This window comes from Salvelinus alpinus, chromosome 5 (assembly GCF_045679555.1).
Source record: "Salvelinus alpinus chromosome 5, SLU_Salpinus.1, whole genome shotgun sequence".
Lineage (NCBI taxonomy): Eukaryota > Metazoa > Chordata > Actinopteri > Salmoniformes > Salmonidae > Salvelinus > Salvelinus alpinus.
The window spans coordinates 33,189,311-33,204,559 of NC_092090.1; the positions used below are offsets into that span (position 1 = coordinate 33,189,311).

The window sequence follows — 15,249 nt, forward strand, 5'->3', positions numbered from 1 at the left end:
CTCACTGCAGAGTTGGCCTTTACTAAACCCTCTGCAGTGGTTTTATAGTAAGGCCTCACTAGCTCACTGCAGAGTTGGCCTTTACTATAAAACCACTGCAGAGGGTTTAGCAAGGCCTCACTAGCTCACTGCAGAGTATGTATAGAGGGTTTCATGCTAGCACCTAACAGTGGGTTCAGAAAGGCCTCCCACACTAGCACACCACTCACTCCCTGCTACTACACCACTCCCTGCAGCACACTAGCACACCACTCCCTCCAAGCACACCACTCCCTGCTAGCACACCACTCCCTGCAGCACACTAGCACACCACTCCCTGCTAGCACACCACTCCATACACTACACTAGCACACCACTCCCTGCAGCACACTAGCACACCACTCCCTGCTAGCACACCACTCCATACACCACACTAGCACACCACTCCCTGCAGCACACTAGCACACCACTCCCTCCAAGCACACCACTCCCTGCTAGCACACCACTCCATGCAGCACACTAGCACACCACTCCCTGCAGCACACTAGCACACCACTCCCTCCAAGCACACCACTCCCTGCTAGCACACCACTCCCTGCAGCACACTAGCACACCACTCCCTCTAAGCACACCACTCCCTGCTAGCACACCACTCCCTGCAGCACACTAGCACACCACTCCCTCCAAGCACACCACTCCCTGCTAGCACACCACTCCCTGCAGCACACTAGCACACCACTCCCTCCAAGCACACCACTCCATGCAGCACACTAGCACACCACTCCCTGCTAGCACACCACTCCCTGCTAGCACACCACTCCATGCAGCACACTAGCACACCCCTCCCTGTTAGCATACCACTCCCTGAATCACACTAGCAGACCACTCCCTCCAAGCACACCCCTCCCTGCTAGCACACCCCTCCCTGCTAGCACACCACTCCCTCCAAGCACACCCCTCCCTGCTGGCACACCACTCCCTCCAAGCACACCACTCCCTGCTAGCACACTAGCACACCACTTCCTGCTAGCACACCACTCCCTGCCAGCACACCAACACTGTGTAGTATGTATGTTCGGCAGGGTAGGGCAGCAGGGCTGTTGTCCAGACGTGCCATATCCCTGAAGACATTCCTCAGCTGTTACCGGGAGTCATGAAGCAGAGATGTTTGTCTCCTCCTGTCCAACAGTAAAAACCGTTTTACTGGCATTCCACAATTTCGCCCAACCTATATAATTCTCGTCGTGTTTTTGACATCAAGACATTGGTTTCATTTAGGTATGTCTTTTGTGTGAATAAGGGATTAGCTACTTTTCAGGATCGTATTAAAATCTTGCTTAGACTTGCTTCCGTAGGTCTGTCTTTCACCCGCGTTGACCACTATAGTATCTCTCTCACCCTATGGATATGGCAGAGCATTGAAACCCCCTACTCTTCCAGGGCGGAGAGTGGGTCTGGAACAGGGGCATTATCCCGCGCTCTTCCTCACCTTTTGAAACCAGAGTGCAGGTGTAATTGTTGCTATTGGGTAGCCTGATGTACTGCTAATGGGAGCAATGTGTGGCGGGCGGTAATGTGTTTTCTGTGGAGGCGAGTGGCCCGGTGCTAACGTGTCTCTTTCCATCTCCCTCTCTATCTCGCTCGCTCTCTCCTTTGGCAGACGGTCGATGACGATGCGATGGAAGCGTGAATGAGGTTTGGCGTGGCGATAGCTGAACGATGCCCAAGGGTGGGGGTTCAAAAACCCCCCAGCTGGAAGACTTCCCACTCAACACTGACATGGTGGAGAAGCAGGTTGGGAAGAAGGTAAGAAACACATGCATCACACACGTACTGACACACCACAAATCTACACACACACACACAAGCCCTTTACCGCTCCCGCTGCTGAGTCCTGCATCGAGGGGTCATGTCCTCATTACACAGAAAAAAATCATTATGGACTTAATAAGCAGCTCGATGGGAGTTGGCATTCAACTGGCTAAGAGCTCATTGTCGCTTTTTTGGGGGATTATTTCTTATGACTGAAGTCCCATTTTGGGCTTAGGCTATGGTGACATTTCTACAGTGGAAGAAAAAGCTTGTTGAGAACACTTAAAATACAAGTTTGCAAAGTGCACTATGTCAAACTTTTTTTTCTTTTTTTTAACCTACGTGAATTATTGCGTCACTTGCAATTTATACACGTGTCCCGCTCTCTGAAACGTTCCTTGCTACTGTATTGAATGCACTATGAATAACATCACACAACCCTCCCCTTTAAATACAGGCATGCGTTCTGTTTTTCTAGATGTAGCCTAGAGCCAGGGAAATGGCTGTATGTAGTGTTGCATCAGCTTAATGACTAATGATATAGCATAGGTTATGTGCTTTAGCCAGCCAGCTATATATGGCTCATCTGAATAGGTAGTCCAGGTTTTATCAATGAACTAATCTTCTTTATTTTTGACCAATGAAGTGGAGGCTGCTGGCACTGTGTGGCAAATTTAGATCCTCGTGCATCAAACGCAGCATTAAGTTGCTGGGCAGGCAGGCCAGGGCATTCTGCTACAGCCAACCTGACGCTGAGACTCGCTATACTATTTCAGACTAAACAAGAGAGAATAGTTCCTAGGGATTTTCACCCTAGATTCTATGTTAGACCACTGAAATCATTTCCCAGAAGTGGATTCTAATGAGCAGAGCTGTTAATTAGATGTGAACAGAGTTGTAATGGTAACGTAATAACAGGTGTCATTTCCTGTGTTATTGTTTCTCCACATGGTTGTGATACTAGGGATTAGGTAGTCATTTCAGTGGTGGTTTCCCCTAGGTAGTGGGGAGAGCTGTCCCTTCAAATGGCAGCTAAAGCCAGCCTGTGTTTTTGTGGACGTGTGGCTGTTCATGCTGGCAACAGTGAGTTTAGACGCAGAATGATGACATCATGGTAATCGTGGTTCAGCAGCAGCGAACCCAGAGGTGCAGCTTACGCGCGTGTCGGCTATGTACAACCTTCCGCACAGAATTGCATCAGACTCTGGGAGGGAGAGGAGGAGCGAGAGCATTGCTAGGAGACCAGTAAACACGGTTTCTCATGAAGGCAGCCTTGAAGCTGTCTTTTAATTCAGCTCTCTTTTCTCTGTGTGTCGCAGCAAGACTAGCTCTGCCTAGCGCTAACGCCTTTGTCTGTCTTGACATGTTGTTTTGTGTATTTGTGTGCCTGTGTCAGCTGTCTGTATACTGTGTACTGTCTTTCTGTTTGGAAATTCCTCCTACATGTAGACCTATGTATATTGTCTCTCGTTCCCTCCCTCTCGCTGGTGTACAGAGTTACTGCTAAGCCCAGTTATAAGCAGCAGGAAGAGCTTGCTGTGTGTCTACGCTGTACTGTAAGGATGACATCATAGTCTCATGACTGTAGGAGGGCTGGGGGCTGGGACTTGCCAGGGCGGGCTGCAGAGCGTGCCACTGTGCAGTGTGCAGCAGTGGGAACTAGCCTGAGAAAGAGCGAGCGTTCTGCTACATGCCACCTTTTTATCTGACCTGATCGGGTCCTGCATCCCAGCTCTGTGGTAAACAGCCACCTACACAGAGCTCTTTAATTAGCCTTCATTACCACAGTCAGCACCCGGCCAGCAACTCAGCTGCTCTGGCCCTCCTTTAAATCTAGGGGTTAGAAAAACAGGCATTACATAAGGTTTTATTTGTTTTATAATCGTTTGCGATGTTTTTAATTATAGCAATCATTAAAATCTGAGTTCAGAGTTCTTTTAACTTTGACTACAAACTTAAATCATCAAGTTGCAGTTTACTAGCCTGATATTTGAATATATAAGCAGGATATTGCATAGAGAAGAGATCTATTTTCCTACCTTTGGAACACTGTACACTGAAATACTTGCGCTCCTTAGAGCTAAATGTGAGTGTTTGTGAGAGCGCAGAGCAGACAGGCCTGAGCAGACCTGCTGCATGGCCCTTTAACAGCAGTCTTTTGAGGGAGAGGCAGCGCTGTACTGTGCTGTATAGACAGAACATCCGCCGAAGGGAGCCATTGGTGCCGGAGCAGGCCGCTTGCTGACGGAGGGAAGGGGTCTTCTGATGGGTACCAGTTGCCGTGGACCACAGACACCTGCGGTGTTACCGCTCCTTCCATCTCTCTCTTACCATCTGGGACTGTCTGCCTCTGCTCTGTGCTGCTCTGCTGCCGGAGCGCCGAGAGGAAATTCCATGGAAAAGTCACGCTCTGCAAATCCCCTAATCTCTGGAAGTCTCGGGGCAGACAGAAGCACACTGCAGTGTAAAGCTTTGGGATACGCAGCTGCCGTCTGCCTGTCTCTCTGTGTCCTTTTGTCAGTGTGTCCTGTCCTGGATGAGCTTTGTCCCTGTGTCTCTGTCTGTCCAGGCTCTGTCCAGGCTCTGTCTTCTCCCAGTGCTAAGGGAAGTCTCCAACATTAGGGAAGTTCTACAAATATCCTTCCACATTGGCCCTTTCATTTTAAACTACAGTTAGTTTTATTTTAATTAAAGAATATTCCTCCCAGCTAGTAGTGTACCCCATTTCGGCGGCAGGTAGCCTAGTGGTTAGAGTGTTGGGCCGGTAACCGAAAGGTTGCTAGATCGAATCCCCGAGCTGACAAGGTAAAAATCTGTCGTTCTGCCCCTGAACAAGGCCACTGTTCCTAGGCCGTCATTGTAAATAAGAGTTTGTTCTTAACTGACTTGCCTAGTTAAATAAAGGTTCAATTTAAAAAATAATAATAATAAATGAGCATCTGTGTGTCTTTACTGTTATAAACTCAGCAAAAAAAGAAACGTCCCTTTTTCAGGACCCTGTCTTTCAAAGATAATTCGTAAAAATTCAAATAACTTCACAGATCTTCATTGTAGGGTTTAAACACTGTTTCCCATTCTTGTTCAATGAATCATAAACAATTAATGAATATGCACCTGTGGAACGGTTGTTAAGACACTAACAGCTTACAGGCGGTAGGCAATTAAGGTCACAGTTATGAAAACTTAGGACACTAAAGAGGCCTTTCTACTGACTCTGAAAAACACCAAAAGATAGATGCCCAGGGTCCCTGCTCGTCTGTGTGAACATGCCTTAGGCATGCTGCAAGGAGGCATGAGGACTGCAGATGTAGCCAGGGCAATAAATTGCAATGTCCATACTGTGAGACGCCTAAGACAGCGCTACAGGGAGACAGGACGGACAGCTGATCGTCCTCGCAGTGGCAGACCACGTGTAGCAACACCTGCACAGGATCGGTACATCCTAACATCACACCAGCTGGACAGGTACAGGATGACAACAACAACTGTCCGAGTTACACCAGGAACGCATAATCCCTCCATCAGTACTGACTGTCTGCAATAGGCTAAGAGAGGCTGGACTGAGGGCATGGTATGCCTGTTGTAAGGCAGGTCCTCACGAGACATCACCGTCAACAACGTCGCCTATAGGCACAAACCCACCGTCGCTGGACCAGACAGGACTGGCAAAAAGTGCTCTTAACTGACGAGTCGCGGTTTTGTCTCACCAGGGGTGATGGTCGGATTCACGTTTATCGTCGAAGGAATGAGCGTTAGATCGATTTGGAGGTGGAGGGTCCGTCATGGTCTGGGGCGGTGTGTCACAGCATCATCGGACTGAGCTTGTTGTCATTGCAAGCAATCTCAACGCTGTGCGTTACAGGGAAGACATCCTCCTCCCTCATGTAGTACCCTTCCTGCAGGCTCATCCTGACATGACCCTCCAGCATGACAGTGCCACCAGCCATACTGCTCGTTCTGTACATGATTTCCTGCAAGACAGGAATGTCAGTGTTCTGTCATGGCCAGCGAAGAGCCCGGATCTCAATCCCATTGAGCCTTGAATCGGAGGGTGAGGGCTAGGTCTATTCCTCACAGAAATGTCCGGGAACTTGCAGGTACCTTGGTGGAAGAGTGGGGTAACAGCAAGAACTGGCAAATCTGGTGCAGTCCATGAGGAGGAGATGCACTGCAGTACTTAATGCAGCTGGTGGCCACACCAGATACTAACTGTTACTTTTGATTTAGACCCCCCCTTTGTTCAGGGACACATTATTCCATTTCAGTTAGTCACATGTCTGTGGAACTTGTTCAGTTAATGTCTGTTGTTGAATCTTATGTTCATACAAATATGTACACATGTTAAGTTTGCTGAAAATCAACACAGTTGACAGTGAGAGGACATTTCTTTTTTTGCTGAGTTTAGCTGTGCAATACGGTGTTCATGTTTCCTTTTTTATTTGCCAGGATAAAGTATTGTCAAACAAGACTCCTAAATTGGACCGCAGCGATGGCGTCAAAGAGATGAAAGAGAAGGCATCCAAGAGGAAGCTTCCCTTCACTGTTGGAGCCAATGGAGACCAGAAAGATTCTGACTCAGGTAAGACTGGAGGGGGAGGGGATGTGACGTGACATCACTTCCTCAGCCTGGCAGCCAGGAAGTGTAGTTTTGCATGCTGGAAGAATGAAAGAATATGACATTTTATTGGTTGTATACACATATTTAGCAGCTGTTACTCGGGGTGTAGTAAAATGCTTGCATTCATAGCTCCAACAGTTAAGTAATATCTAATAATACACACATCTAAAAGGTTAAAGAATGGAATTAAGAAATATAGAAATATTAGGACGAGTGAAGTCGGAGTCCGGAGTATAAATGTGTGTGGGGTGGGATGGGATGTATAGTCAATATGGACAGTATATGGATAGATTATGTAGTATATCTGAAGAATAGTATATGTACAGCAATAGTTAAATCGGATATGCCTTGACTAGAATACAGTATATACATATGAACTGGGTAAAACGGTATGTAAACATTACTTAAAGTGACCAGTGTTCCATGACTCTATGTACATAGGACAGAAGCCTCTAAGGTGCATGGTAGTGTAACTGGGTGGTAGCCGTCTCGTGACAGTGACTAAAGTTCAGGCCAGGGTACTGGGCGGGGGCCAGCTAGTGGTGAATATTTAACAGCCTGATGACCTTGAGATAGAAGCTGTTTTTCAGTCTCTCGGTCTCAGCTTTGATGCACCTGTACTGACCTCGCCTTCTAGATGGTAGCGGGGTGAACAGGCCGTGGCTCGGGTGACTGAGGTCATTGATGAGTTTCTTGGCCTTCCTGTGACACCGGTTGCTGTAGGTATCCTGGAGGGCAGGCAGTGTGCCCCCGGTGATGCGTTTGGCTGACCACACCACCCTCTGGAGGGCCCTGCGGTTGCGGACAGTACAGTTGCCCTACCAGGCGGTGATACAGCCCGATAGGATGCTCTCAATGGTGCTTCTGTAAACGTTTGTGAGAGTCTTATGGGCCAAGATACATTTCTTCAGCCTCCTGCAGGCGGTGTTTCTTTATAACCTCAAAGAAGAAGGCTGGTGCCATGGTTTAACTTGGTTCAACTGTCCATCATTGGGAAAACGAGAAAAGGGCCACACGGAACATGGGCCAATTAAGTGAGGATTTGTCAATCACGAGGGCCTGAAAAGGTTTGGGGTGAGACACTCACTTGTGTTATTCCTTAATAAGAGAGAAAGGGGGAACTACTGTTCCAGCTTGTTTGGCTTGAGCTTTGAGGATCTTGAAGTGATTTGTTGATGATGGTCTGTAATAACATGTACGGTAATGGAATCCACATCTCTGTGTGCTGGGTTATTGGGTTGGTTTGAAATGCTGCTGTGAACTTCAGCTGTTATTTCTTTGGGTAATATGGAGTCCAACCCATTGTGTACATTTCTCTTTTTTGTTTAGGTGACGTGTGTTGGCTTTCTGCAGGAAACGTTTCAAAATGGTATTTCTCTGTTTTGAAGAGATATTGAATATAGAATTTGTGTTCTCAGTGCAGCTTGAGTGATCAAATCGGGAGCGTAGTAAATTCCCCTGGTCATCACTGTTTAGTCACAGCTATAGTGGCTTGGTTTTGTATTTGTGTGTATGTTGGTGGTAGTGGCCCTGTAACCTGTTAGCAGGCTGTTGGCAGAGAAAGGTTGCCTCCCACCTCAGTTTCTCCCCTCCCCCTGTCTAGAACAGTGCCCTGATTGTCTATTGTCGTGCTAATGTTAGGGTGGAGTCTCTGCCTCTACAGCTAGGCTGGATGTCTGTCAGTCTCTCACATTAACTAGACCATCATTTATACACTTTCGGGGGTGCGTTTGTCTTCGTGTTCCCTGCCTGTTATCCTTCTCAGTGTCTTTTCCATCCACATGTCTTAAACCTGGCTGTAAAATGGAAACATTCATTAAATGGTTCATCCTTCAGTGTGATAGTTTTGTCTCCATGCCGCCTTATTTATCCCATACACACTGTAGTGTGTGTGTGTGTGTGTGGTTTCACACACACACTTCCCCTCTTCTGTTGTCTTGGCCTTGATAGCTAGTTCCTTTCATGCTGTGTGATTGTCTCTACCCTATGGAATTTGTTAAGTACTTTACAGCCGGCCCTATCCCCTCCCCCTGACGTTGATGGCGTCTTTCTGGTGATACTGTATCTCCCCTTGATATGGTGAACTCTCCTTCTACGGCCCTACATTGTGGGGATAGAGTCTAGACTGTGGTCCAGTAGGCCCGTGTATGGAGGGTTTGTGTGCCCCTTGGCCTGCTCCCTTGTGCCTGCAGAAAAGCCACAAGGATTACAGTAGTGAACTTTGAGAATGTGGAGGGAAGTGCAGGCCGTACAGTCCTCTCCTAGTGGGCTGGGCTTCATATGACCCTCTGACGGAGAGAGAGCCTTCACATTGCTGCACCCTCCTCAACCTGAGTGGGGGAAAAACAACACAGAGCGCGAGTGACGAAACAGAAACCTCCTTAATGACGGCATAGCTATTTTCTCTCTCTCAATTTGCCTGGAGGTTATGGCCGTCAGTCCAGCGTGGCTCCTCTCCTACTCAGAAAAGGATCTGCAGGTCTATTGTTTTCACTGTGCTTCCAGCTCCTCGCGCTAGTGTGCTGATGGAGAGTTCAGACTGAGGCTATGCTCAGTGTTTTTGCATGGGCTCTGTAACACAACTTACCATAGTTGGCCTATGAGCGAGTGTTTTGAAGCTATAGCTTGAGGCAGATAATGTTGAATTTGTAGCATAATATTGGCTTTTGAGAAATGTACGACTACTTTTGATTGTGTTGTTCAGCTATGAAAGATGAGCAAGTCAGACCCTTCACATCCGCTTATTATTTGGCTAGTTTTGATGGAAACAGACAGAGGACACAGGGAGCTCATTGAACGTGGACTAGGCTACATACTCCATTTGAAATGTGTAATTCATACTGTTGGTCATTTTGTAGACAGGGATTTGCTGCATTCTGCGTTTGTGTTGTCTTTGCACTCTCCAAACCCACAAGATGACAGTGTTTCTACAGTGTTAGTTATCTAGGCATAGTACTACCCTGTCAGTACCTAAAGTGAAGTCAGTGTGTGTGGTTGTGCCTTATTTGAGTGCATAACATCCGTTTCTATGGTTATAACAGGGCACTCGATCTCTACTGAAGGTTTTCTCCCCGAGGCATCTGTTAGATGTATGATGTAGCTAATTGCAGTGATTGCTCTGTTATCTTGAACACACCGGTTTTGACAGTTTACAAGACATTCTTCTAGAGATGGTAGCTTGTGTAGCAGATGATTGTTGTAACCTGTATTGGTGTAGAGCTCATCCACAGGCCTTGCAGCAGGAGTGTAGGCGTCATGGCCAGGGCTGCTCAGCAAGGGGACTGCTCTGGATAAAGCTATGAGGAGCGGGAGACGGATAAGAGACAGTGATGAGTGCAGATCAGCTACTTGCAGGCTGGCACACACATCATCACCTTCACGATATGGCAGGAATACAGGATGCCTGTCTTATCAGCAGGTGCAGCAGGTGCTGCTTTCAGTAGGGAAAGGGGGGGTGGGGCTGCTGGCTTGAGGTTTTCTCCACCGCATCCCAAATCAGCCCTGTCTGCCTGCTGCACACCACTATTATTCAGATCCCTGGAGGGAGAAATGTTTTTGTAATGTTTCATCTCCCATCCTTTGGAAGATTCATGAATTATTCACTGTTACTTGACTTGAAATCAGATTTGGTCCGGGTTCAGTTGTTTTGGAGCTAGAGTCTCCACTAGGTATATTAGATAGGCTAGTAGTTGCACTCTGTCCAGGCGTTCTGAAAAGGTTCCATTGTTTCTCCAGACCATCTTTGACCCCTTGTGTGTACTGTAGCCTACATCAGGATGGCCCAGTCTACTCTGTACATGGAGATGAGGTCCAGCAGTAAGCGGCAGTAGGTAGGCCAACACGGTGTGAGAGAAAGCCCTTCGGTAGTCTGCCGATCTGTCTCCCTGTCATTACCACCACTGAAGACTGTTGTTGTGCACCGACACTTTCCTCTGCTCTCTTCATCGTAGCCAAGCACAAAACAAAGCAGTGACGCAACATCCTGTGGCCACTTCCAGTCTCTTCTTCCTTCATTTCCTGTTTGCTGGCTGTGTCTGACTGGGCTGCTTGACAGCAGAGCTCTCTCTTCTCTCCCTGTCTTCTGAGTACGAGTGAATTGCCTCTCACTGTCCCAGGCCATGACATTCTCCTGAGGGTAATCCCCATACAGAATGAATGTGTCTGGCTCCTGTGTGACTGGGTGTTGGTGGTGTTGGCATGTGTGGTAGTAAGCGCTAGTAGTGTTCATGCTTTGTTTTCAGTTTCGATCTCAGTTTAAGAATGAAGACAGAGCTGTGGTGCTAATGTATTTACACATTGACCATGAGATCTCACCCTGCCTAGTCGCCCCACTTGTGTCTTCACAGTTGATTCCCATGTTCTACATAAATGAACACACAGGAAGGCCAGTCCTACATACACATTGCAGTAAAGCAAACGGAGCTCATCAGGTCTACCTCTAATAATAATTCTCTCCCACGGAGCATGAACTCCAACTGACAGAACTGGTCGGAATACATTTGTAGCTGTCACTCAGAGAAAGACAGGCCGTTAGCATGTTTGATGTCCCAAGTGGAATGATAGAAAGATGAGCTTGTCATCTTTGTTGTCCGATTGAATTTGGGGACACAACAAACGGACTAGGCCTACCTGGTTCCTCTGGTCGGGCTGGTTCTGGTTCTGCCTGCCCATACTGCGGGAAGCTGATAGCAACGTCTCCACAGTATGCTAACACAGTGGCGTCATGGGCCCATTGTAACTTGACTGTTGTCTTGCTGTGGGCCCCGCCCCTGGCCTAGGCTGGCGTTCTTGGGAACAGTGAGGTAGTTTGGTCTCCCTCCAACTTTGCCATCAAAACTCTCAAGTTAAAGGAAAAATCCAAATGACATTGGTATACATAGGCCTTCTTTTGCTCTTTTGCCAGTGTATATATAGTCTTAAATGTTTCTTAAAAACGATTTAATTGTTTAATTAGACCCAGCTACGGATGTCTATGGGCTTACATTGCATTTTCAGATGCCTCTGTCTTAATTCCATCCTTGTAATCCATGTGGAATGTGTGAGGCTTATCCTGCTGTTTTGTTGTTTTTCCCGTCTTCCCACTGTATCTCATTTACATTGAAGATGCATCACACATGTTTGCGTGCTACTTAGCCTACTCAATGCATGTCCAAAATCTCGTCTCAAAAGTCATTGTAATTAGCAGCTTGTATGTGGTTTGATAACAGCCCGTCTCAAGTACTGAAGCAGGCTCATTACTGACTGGGGCCCACTGTAAAGGCTTGGAAAAGCAACTCTAGCATTTTCAGTCCTCGACATCCACCGCCTGAAACATCCACTGCTGTGGTTCGTGCTGTTTCTGAATAAAAGGAATGTGTCTAAATGGCAAATTCCTTTCAGAATGTGAGTGTGTATCAGGGGTGGGGGTACATTAGGCGTAAGTATTCACAGATGTTAGTGAAAGTTCATCACCTCTGACTATGGAAGATCTCTGGAAAGGGTTTTGTGACCGGAAGCGTGAGCTGCCATGTTTCCTACTCCTATTAATTCTTGTTTGTGGCCTTGAGCAATCCACTGTGTTGAGAGCTACAGCGAGCAGGCTTGTAGATCACCCCTTTTGATTAGACGACGTGTGTTGATGTCTCCATGGACGCAGTTGAAGGCCATGTCATTTGTTTTTATTGATGTCCGAATGTTTTGGAAGGATCTTGAAGCTGGCGCAGTTTGGGCTTGTTCAAACATTGACGGAGCGTACCTCCAAATCGTCCAGCAGTTGCAAATGTAGAGTGTTTATGTATTTGCGTCTCAATAGTAAAGTAAGACTGACATTTGCTGTGGAGATTTGATCATTCCTCATGACACTGAAAATAATTGTTGGGCGTGTCTTTGAGGAGCTGCTGATTTTGTCCCAACGGCAAGTCGCCATTGTGATGACCTTGGCTCGGCCACATTGAAATGAACACCGGCCATTTTGTAATCACTGTCACTCTGCCAAGTCACACACCCCCTGAGAGAGACATAAACATCAGACTGTCAATAGTTGACCCCTCCCTCCCTCTGGGGCAGCTGGGTTTAAATGCCCACCACCATCAGCTGCCTCAGAAGATGGATGTGGCCTAAACTAGACTAGAAGTTGGTAGGGGTTTCACCAAGGGGCTTCCTTAGAACATCACAGAGGACATTTATCTGACCTGTTGCCATGGAGATGTTGAATGAGTGTTATCAATGACTGTTGTTGTGGTCAGAAATGAAATCACTTCAATTTGACTGCTGAAGTAAAAGCCAATATAACCTGAGCAATTTGCAATCCTGTGTTTGTATGTGTGTCTGTGCTACCCATAGACCTCACATTGTCCATTCCCCTCTCTCCTCACAGAAAAGCAAGGTCCGGAACGGAAGCGCATTAAAAAGGAGCCCACCAACACCAGGAAGTCAGGCCTGCCGTTTGGGATGGGCATGCCAGGGATCCGGGCCGGGTACCCCCTCTCTGAGCGGCAGCAGGTGGCTCTTCTCATGCAGATGACGGCTGAAGAGTCAGTCAACAGTCCAGGTGCGCGTTTGTTATGGATGCCACGTCTCTGAGGGTTCAGCGGGGGGTGGTGTGAAGGGGGGGGGTGCTGTGTCCTTGGTGCTTAGAGTCCCAGCCACACTTTTGCTCCATGCTTCATTAAAGAACAGACCACACTGCTTAATTAGAATTCAATTATACAAGATAACCCTCATCAATTTCCATTACTGCAGTGAAATGGACCTCCTCCGCTGTCTTAATCCACTGTTCTTTTCTGGGACTGGCTGTTTGTGGGAGATTTTTAGGCTCTAGAAGTTGGTGTCACATTCCTGTATGGTAAATTGTGCTGCTTTGTTTTAGGATGTAGCGTTCAACCATGAGGGAAATGAAAGTAGCTTACCCCAGGGATTGAGTCTGAGGGGACTAATAGTGTCATATCAGATCTGGGCCAAGTCACAGAATATCCAGACCTAGGCTTTTTGTTCATTTCATATCTGCTGTCTGTTATTAGATTAGTCGGATTTAGCATTTCCTCTTCAAGTGCTGTACTTACGTTCTGTCGTTAAAACTTTGCGATTTAAACGTTTAGGAAACATAGGCTTTAGTAGGCTATATTTCCTCTTATTAAGTAATAGAGCTGATCTCTGTGGGTTAGTCATTATGTTGTGCTTCTGATTTGGGTTATACGTTTCCTGTTGTTTGTATTATTCGGCGGGTTGCTGCTGTTAAACAGCCGTGCCTGAGTTTGTGCCTTAAAGACAGAACCCAGACGAAGTGAGTTTCAAATGGCATTCAGGACTACGCTCTGCAAACTCAATAATGTAAATGTAGTTAAGGCTTTGGTTTAAGCCACTAAATGTGATGAAATGAACTCGAGCAATTGGGAGTCTTGGAGTTCTCCTGATGTCTTGAGCAAGAGTGTCACCTACAGGCGATGGAGTTGTAACAATTGTTTTTCAATGAAATATTCTGCACTGTTACATAATGGTACTGTAATATGTAGCCCTATGCTCATTTGGCTTGTGTTTTTACTATAGAAAGGAATCATGCCAATTCTATTAAAACTCTGTTTTTGTCCTGTTCTTGTAGACACAACACCAAAGCATCAGTCACAGTCAAGTCTGGGCCAGAAGGGAACGCCAAACTCCGCATCTAAAACCAAAGACAAAGTAAATAAGAGAAATGAGAGGGGCGAGACGAGGCTGCACCGGTCAGCCATCCGCGGAGAGGCACGCCGCATCAAGGAGCTCATCAGTGAGGGAGCTGACGTGAATGTAAAAGACTTTGCAGGTGAGTCGCTGCCACTGCAGGCTGGTGGTCATCTTACTTTCTCTGCTCCTCTTCCTCGCTCTCTCTGCTCCTCCTCCTCGCTCTCTCTGCTGCTCCTCCTCGCTCTCTCTGCTGCTCCTCCTCCTCGCTCTCTCTGCTCCTCCTCCTCGCTCTCTCTGCTCCTCCTCCTCGCTCTCTCTGCTCCTCCTCCTCGCTCTCTCTGCTGCTCCTCCTCGCTCTCTCTGCTCCTCCTCCTCGCTCTCTCTGCTCCTCCTCCTCGCTCTCTCTGCTGCTCCTCCTCGCTCTCTCTGCTCCTCCTCCTCGCTCTCTCTGCTCCTCCTCCTCGCTCTCTCTGCTCCTCCTCCTCGCTCTCTCTGCTCCTCCTCCTCGCTCTCTCTGCTCCTCCTCCTCGCTCTCTCTGCTCCTCCTCGCTCTCGCTGCTCCCCTCTCTCGCTGCTCCTCCTCCCCTCTATCTCTCTCGCTGCTCCTCCTCTTCTCCTCCTCCTCTTGCCTTTCACCTCATATCTCCATACTTCTGTATTACATTTCATATTCATGAAAATAGTGGCACATTTCTAGCTTCTCTAGCAATCTAAAATGTTCAGAATTGAGTGCTGTAATAATTTTGAATCCTACGTTTGAGAAACATTAGAGCCGTTCTTTAACTGTGTTTGGGATTCACAGGCTGGACTGCATTGCATGAAGCGTGCAACCGAGGCTACTACGACGTGGCCAAGCAGCTGCTGGCAGCCGGTGCAGAGGTCAACACCAAGGGCCTGGATGACGACACCCCTCTGCATGACGCATCAAACAACGGGCACTTCAAGGTAACTTCAGTGTAACGTTTGCGATTGCTCATGTAGATAGCCAACGGCCGTGTTTAGGACTGAGACAAATGTTTCGATGTTTCTTTGTAGGTGGTAAAGTTGCTTTTAAGGTATGGAGGGGACCCTCGACAAAGCAACAGAAGGGGTGAAACCGCGTTGAAGGTTGCTAACTCCCCAACGATGCTCAATCTGTTGCTTGGAAAAGGCACGTATACCTCCAGTGAGGAGAGCTCGTCAGGTGTGTGACATTTTATACC

At 47.5% G+C, this 15,249-nt stretch overlaps 1 protein-coding gene across 5 annotated transcripts in view; it reads left to right on the top strand.

Annotated features, from left to right (window-relative positions):
- LOC139575954 (ankyrin repeat domain-containing protein 11-like) overlaps positions 1-15,249 on the top strand; it is a 171,342-nt gene that overhangs the window by 145,844 nt on the left and 10,249 nt on the right. For all 5 annotated transcript variants that reach the window (XM_071401440.1, XM_071401442.1, XM_071401437.1 and 2 more), the window contains 6 exons: positions 1,640-1,785; positions 6,238-6,370; positions 12,765-12,938; positions 13,986-14,186; positions 14,850-14,992; positions 15,083-15,230. In XM_071401440.1, coding sequence (XP_071257541.1) covers positions 1,699-1,785; positions 6,238-6,370; positions 12,765-12,938; positions 13,986-14,186; positions 14,850-14,992; positions 15,083-15,230 — 886 coding nt within the window. In that variant the 5' untranslated portion in view covers positions 1,640-1,698. The remainder of the gene's footprint in view (positions 1-1,639; positions 1,786-6,237; positions 6,371-12,764; positions 12,939-13,985; positions 14,187-14,849; positions 14,993-15,082; positions 15,231-15,249) is intronic.